Consider the following 6,869-nt stretch of genomic DNA (forward strand, 5'->3'; position numbering starts at 1 on the left):
GAATCTCAGTTTATGTCCAAATCTCTGACGAATAAATTGTATCTGAAGCAAAGGCTGTATGGGCTGAAGATGCAGGCAGACACTGATTTGGTTCAGCACTTGAATGTCTTCAATCAAATAATCACGGATCTGGCACGGCTTGATGTGAATATTGAGGATGAAGACCGAGCAATGATTCTCTTGTGTTCATTGCCTACTTCTTATGAACATCTGGTGACTACTCTTACATATGGGAAAGAAACAATTAAAATTGATGAGATTACTGCAGCATTGTTGGCTCACAACCAGCGGAAGCAGAATGCAGAGGAAAGCTCTCATGGTAATTGTTTATATGCCAAGGGTAATCAGGATAATCGTGAAAGTAAGGAGAAGGAGAATTCTGGAAGACAAAGTTCCAGGTCAAAGCCTAAAGGCAAGAAGATTCGTTGCTTTAAGTGCAAGGAACAGGGACATATGAAAAGAGATTGTCCAATGCTCAAGAAGAAGACTCGTGATGTATCTTCCAGGGCTGTGAATATGGTGCAGAGTGACATTACAGATTACAGTGATGGTGATGCGCTTTCAGTTACAACAACTCAGTTAAAGGATGGATGGATTCTTGATTCAGGATGTTCTTATCACATGACACCTAACAAGGAGTGGTTCACATTACAGTGATGGTGATGCGCTTTCAGTTACAACAACTCAGTTAAAAGATGGATGGATTCTTGATTCAGGATGTTCTTATCACATAACACCTAACAGGGAGTGGTTTACTTCATACAGATTATCTGATTCTGGTTCAGTCTATTTGAGTGATAATAGACGATGCAATATTGCTGGTATTGGTAGAGTCAGAATTAAGATGTATGATTATACTGTTAGAACATTATGTGATGTCAGACATGTTCCAGAGTTGAAGAAGAATTTGATTTTCTTGGGCACTCTACACAGAAATGTTTCATTTCTAAGGCAGATGAAGATAGAGAAATCATCGGAATTGTTAAGGGTGCACTAACTGTGATGAAAGGGAAGATTACTGTAGGTAACATATATAAAATGATTGGGAGTACAGTTGCAGGTGGAGATCGCTCTGTTGAATCATATGGTGAAAATGCAACAGGAACTTTGACCTAGCCAGGTTAGATGGTTTGGTTGCCCAACCCACTTTGGTATAAAAAGACTCCATGAGATTTTTTTCCTAAGGGGCAGAATATTCGAAAGATGGAGATTTTTTTTCTAAGGGGCAGGTGTTGACCTCAATTTTCGTGAGGTCTAGTCTTTGCAAGGTGGAGATTTTCTTCTAAATGACTGAATATTCACTAAGGTGGAGATTTGTTTGGTAGGCGCATATACCGGGTGATACATATCTTTTAAGGTGTTGGATATTTAAGGTGTTGGATATTCGCCAATGTGGAGAATTGTTAGGTATGACTCATATCTAGGGAGTTGGAGTTTCTTGGTGAAGAGGTGTGTCTCCTGGTGAAAAAGGAGTGTCTCTTGAAATAAAAGGGGTTGGGAGGAGCGATGACGTGATTATAATTTTATCTGAGGGTTTGTATATGTTTATATATATGTGTAACCCTATGGGATTTATTGTAACTTCTCTGAAATAGTGAAACCGCTGCTTGCTCCCGAGGACGTAGGCAATTCCTTGCCGAACCTCGTTAAATCTCTGTGTTCTTTTTCTAGTTTGTGTCGATTCCTGTTTTATTCCTCTTCAATTTTCACAAAAGAATATGTTGTTTTATTTGCGTTTTTTCTTGTGGCTGTAAGCGCTACAGTGATGGATAAAATTTCTGAGAATCTTTAAGATTGTCTAATTTAATTCTGGTGACAATTACAACTAGTTTATACTGGCATGTAACACGTTTACAGAAATGGGATTTCTGTTTATTATGCGTGCTCTTAATGATTCGGAGAGAGGTATCGGAACTGGTTCAAACTTAATCTGTTGATCTGTATGGCACAAAGTTTTAAATAACATGTTATCCAAATTGCTCGTCTGATTCCTGTGCAGGTGGTCATAATTTGTCTATAATTGCTTTTAACATTATTAAGGTGCTTAAATCACCCGAATCTAATCTGAACTGGTTGTACTTACTATGGCGCATAAATTAAACATCCCTCTCAAATCTTTCTTTTTCTTATTCTTGCAGGTTTCCTTCTAAAAAAAAGTGCAAAGACAAATGGCTGGAGTAGACGTTGGTTTGTTTTAAATGAGAAAAGTGGCAAGGTTAGTATCCTCTTGTTCACATTGATTATTGAAACTAGTGCTGAAAATGCCTATTATTCAAGTTAGGCATCTTGAACTTGGACATAATGTGTTTGGTCTTCCTTTCTGATTAGCTTGGATACACCAAGAAGCAAGAGGAGAGACACTTTCGTGGTGTCATCACTTTGGAGGTATGATCTGTGTTTAGACTTTTTTACTGTCACACAATCATAGGTACATCCATGCTACAAATTCACACTATGATAATGTACATTCTCCCTCTGTCTCTCTTCTCTGCCTTTCTTTTTCTCTTCTTTTCTTCATCATTATGGATTTTTCAGGCCATTTTATGCATTTTGGTATTAAGCGTATTTGCTGTTTCTTGTTATGTACCATACATGCTTGCATGTGTTTGAAGGTGAGTGGCTGCTGGGTGGGAGTTAAAAGTTATTTAATATTCTTAAAAAAATAGTGGAGGCATTTACATACCATAATTCTTTTATTGTCACGACTCAGCCTGGGACTTGGACTTAACCAACCAAGGTGGGAACAGTCGGTCGGACAATATTAATGAAAATTTCTAAATTTAATTTCTATCATTATGAATTAAAGATCCAAAAGTAAATGAAAGAGTCACCTCAAAAGAGAAATTAAGCTAAAATAGTTTTAAATCTACCTTAGGTCAGGTTGTCTGCGTCTTCTATAAATAATTTTCCTTCTATTGTTCGTTCTTTAATCAAATAAATAAACCTACAATGTTAGTTTAAAACAACAGTGAGCTTATCAAAGCCAATTAATACTCATATTTGTAGACTATAGTAACACAGTGACAAATAAAACAATAGACATGCCAGATAAACTTCTAATAAATCAGTATAAAACATTTAATAGTTTATGAATATGATTTTTCATGATATTTCATAACATCTAAGGTGTTTTATTATATCAATAATATGTCTATATTATTTTATATTTGTACAACTGTCACAAGAGCACCATCTAAAAATTGTACTAATTAATGTACTTCAACATCAATATTATTTTTATTTACATGCATGAGTACCTTAGCGTTCCCATACTAATAGCATTGAGTCTGCAGATACAAGTAGTATATATAGTCCATATCCATATCATTCATGTGCTCATCTCATTCAATATATATATATATATATATATATCTTTAACTATTGTACGCAGTTACGATGGTCACGATTCCAGCTCTGCTAGGATTTGCGACTAGATGGCGACGAGGGTAATCGGGCGGCATGGCTCGATCTTACGCTGGCGTAACCGCCGACGGCGTTGGTGACGTGGGTAAACGGTATCGTTCCTATGCTAGCGTGACCGAGGGACAACAGGTTGGGCGTGTCGTGCAGGTCATACCTACTCCCCCGCCTACTATTTCGAATATTGAGAGGGCTCGACTATCATCAACATCTCTCCCTGATTCTTTGAATATTGATAATAATCAATATCCTCTTACCTCTAATGCTATTTCCCCAGTTGGGAGAACTGAGCAGGTGTTACCTGTTCCAGATCCTCCTATAATTTCATTTTCTGAGGGGGCCCGTCCTTCTTCGGTCTCTCTTTCTGATACTTTGAATACTGATTATAATTCTCTATATTCTTATCATTTTGATGCCATATCTGATACTCCTTTGGAGGATATTTCTAAAATATTAAGGGATGAATGGCATGTTCAAAAGTATCCTCGGAGGAAGTATAGAGGCCAAGAGGATGTGCAAAAACATAATACATAATAGTGGGAACACTTTGTTGGATATGATTTGTTGGATATGAATCACTACTTTTCAGATGGAGAAAATGGACGTACCCGAACTAGATCTTTTAGGAAGGGCATATGTCTACTCATGTTTAATGCCCTAATTTGGAATATCAAAGGAGTTTTGGATTGTCACTCCCTTGGTAGACTCAAGTCAATGATAAGGATTCATAAGGTCAGTATCTTTGCTATTTTGGAACCATTGGTCTCCTCTCCGGATGATCGCATTTTGGGTAAATTCATAAACTTTTCTTTATTTGCTAATTGCTCTAACAAGATTTGGTTGTTTTGGCGGAAGCATATCACAAGATGTCCTTATTGATGGTAGACAGTTTGTGCACACTTTCTTTTCTATAGATGTTTTCTCTGGATGTCTCACTTTTGTTTATGTCGGGACTACTAATGCTGCTAGATATGATCTTTGGCACAAACTATCTGATATAGATGCCTTAATCCACTAGAATTGGATGGTTGGAGATGATTTCAATAGGGTGATGCATGATTCTAAAAAAATGGGTGGTCGAACAATTGACACCACTTTAACTGATAAATTCAATGAAGTTTTGGATCTCGCTGACATTTGTGATCTGGGTTTTGATGGTTCTAAGTTCACTTGGAAAAGGGGAAAGCTTTTTGAATGCCTAGATAGGTGTTTTGCTAATCAGTTGTGGATTTCTTCTTATGTTTTTTAGCAAGCTTAGCATCTTTGCAGATCTGGGTTTGATTACAGTCCCCTTGTTTTGTCCTTTGATTATTTCAAAAAGGCTTCCAACTATCACTTTCGTTATGTAAACGCCTGGCTAGACATGATGACTTTTTGCGAGTCATTGCTACTAATTGGAAATGTGAGGAGGTTGGCAATGCATGGTTCACTCTTTGGAAGCTGCATAAAAAGGTGGCTTCTGCTCTAAGATCTTGGAACTGTGATGTCTTTGGTGATGTTCATGCTAGAGTTAAGAGGGCTGAGCAGAGGGTCAGTCTCCTACAGGCTCTTGATGAATCTCTTGATGACATTATCCATGACTTACAGGAGACTAATAAAGAATTACTGGAGGCCTCCCTTTGAGAAGAGGAATTATTGCAACAAAAGGCTGGGGAACCCCACTTCTCTCAAGGTGATAGAAACACCAAATACTTCCTTGCTTGTATTAAACAAAGACAAGCCAATAACACTATTGTGAGGATTAAAAATGATGAGGGGAGCTGGATTATAGGGGATGAGGAGATTGGGGAAAACACTGTTCTTTATTTCTCTAAACTTTTTGAGTTTCATGAGACTTTAGGCTCTATTGATGCTTTCTTATTTGATGATGTACGTCATCACATGGTTGATCTCGATCTTTGTGGTATTCCCTATGATGAGGAAATTTATTCTACCCTTCTGGACATTAATTGCAACAAAGCCCCTGGGTCTGATGGTTTCACCTCTGCTTTCTATATTAAATGCTGGAGTTTTTTTAAGGATAAGGTGGTGGAAGCTATCTAGAGTTTCTTTAAGGGGGAGACCCCTGAAAATTATTTCTCTGCCGCTACTATGGTTCTTATTCCCAAATACACTCAAAAAAGCTCTTGGGACCATTTTATACATATTTCTCTGACTTCTGTCATATCTAAGATGATAAGTAAAATTTTGGTCAGACGTATTCAACCTTATCTCCACAAATTAATTTCCTTGAATCAATTTGCCTTTATTCAAGGGCGAGGGATCACAGATAAATTATGCTTGCGCAGGAACTCATCTTGGATATTAAAAAAAGTAGAGGATGAGATAAATTATGCTTGCGCGGGAACTCATCTTGGATATTAAAAAAAGTAGAGGATGAAATATGGTCAATAAATTGGATATTTGCAAGGCTTATGATTCTCTTAGTTGGGAGTTTATCTTAAATGTGCTTAAATCTAGGGCTTTTCCCAGGATTTTTGCAAAATTATTCTTTCATGGCTCTATTGCAATAAATATAACATACTCATCAATGGTCAATCTCGGGGCTTCTTTAGTGCGGGGCGTGGGATAAAGCAGGGTGACCCTTTATCTCCTACTATTTTCATTTTAATATTTGATTATCTTTCTCGCCTTTTAAATAATTTTTTAATTCTCGCCTTTTAAATAATTTTTTCAGGAGAAATCCCACTTTGCAATACGCTCATAACTCCAATACGTTGGTAACACATTTAGTGTATGCCGATGATATGATATTGTTCTCTAATGCTAGCAAAAAAACGGTGAGGGATATTCACAGTTTAATTGTGAACTTCTAATCTGTCTCTGGTCTCCTTTTTAATGCTAATAAATGCAACTTATACATGAGAAATACGGTCAATCGTTCTAATGCATGCTGGATTGCCAATTTTACTGGATTGTCTATTTCTACCTTAAATATCTGGGGGTCTTCTTATTTAAAAGAAGGAAAAGGCGAATTCAGTTTGATGAGGTAGTGAAAAGGTGCGGAAGAATATCTTGGATTGGAAAAATAATTTCCTTTCTTTTGGGGGTAGAATTACGTTGCTCAGGAGTATCTTACATTCTCTTCCTTTATATATTCTTCAAGTTTTTCAACTTAAGAAAATCACTCTGAAAAACACTCTTTTGAGCATCGAAAGATGTTTCAATAAGTTTTTACGGGTGGGGAATCTTTCAGGTAAAAGATGGATGTCTTGGAAGAATATTTGCAAACCCTCTATGCTGGTGGTTTGGGTTTCAAATCTCTGCACCATATTGCTGATATTAATGTTTTTAAATAATGATTTAATTTTCGGAAAGGTGATTCCCTTGTGGGCCATTTTCATGCATGGGAAATATTGTCACTCCTCTCATCCAGCATTGATTAATTGGCGGTTGGGGGATTCCAATATGTGAAAGAGAATGCTTCATATTAGAGATTGGGCAAAAGA

At 37.0% G+C, this 6,869-nt stretch overlaps 1 protein-coding gene across 2 annotated transcripts in view; it reads left to right on the plus strand.

Annotated features, from left to right (window-relative positions):
- LOC110031117 (dynamin-2A-like) overlaps positions 1 to 6,869 on the plus strand; it is a 46,588-nt gene that overhangs the window by 18,819 nt on the left and 20,900 nt on the right. For both annotated transcript variants that reach the window (XM_020734169.1, XM_020734170.1), the window contains exons 15-16: positions 2,139 to 2,215; positions 2,329 to 2,385. In XM_020734169.1, coding sequence (XP_020589828.1) covers positions 2,139 to 2,215; positions 2,329 to 2,385 — 134 coding nt within the window. The remainder of the gene's footprint in view (positions 1 to 2,138; positions 2,216 to 2,328; positions 2,386 to 6,869) is intronic.

Source organism: Phalaenopsis equestris, unplaced genomic scaffold (assembly GCF_001263595.1).
Source record: "Phalaenopsis equestris unplaced genomic scaffold, ASM126359v1 Scaffold000770, whole genome shotgun sequence".
Classification (NCBI taxonomy): domain Eukaryota; kingdom Viridiplantae; phylum Streptophyta; class Magnoliopsida; order Asparagales; family Orchidaceae; genus Phalaenopsis; species Phalaenopsis equestris.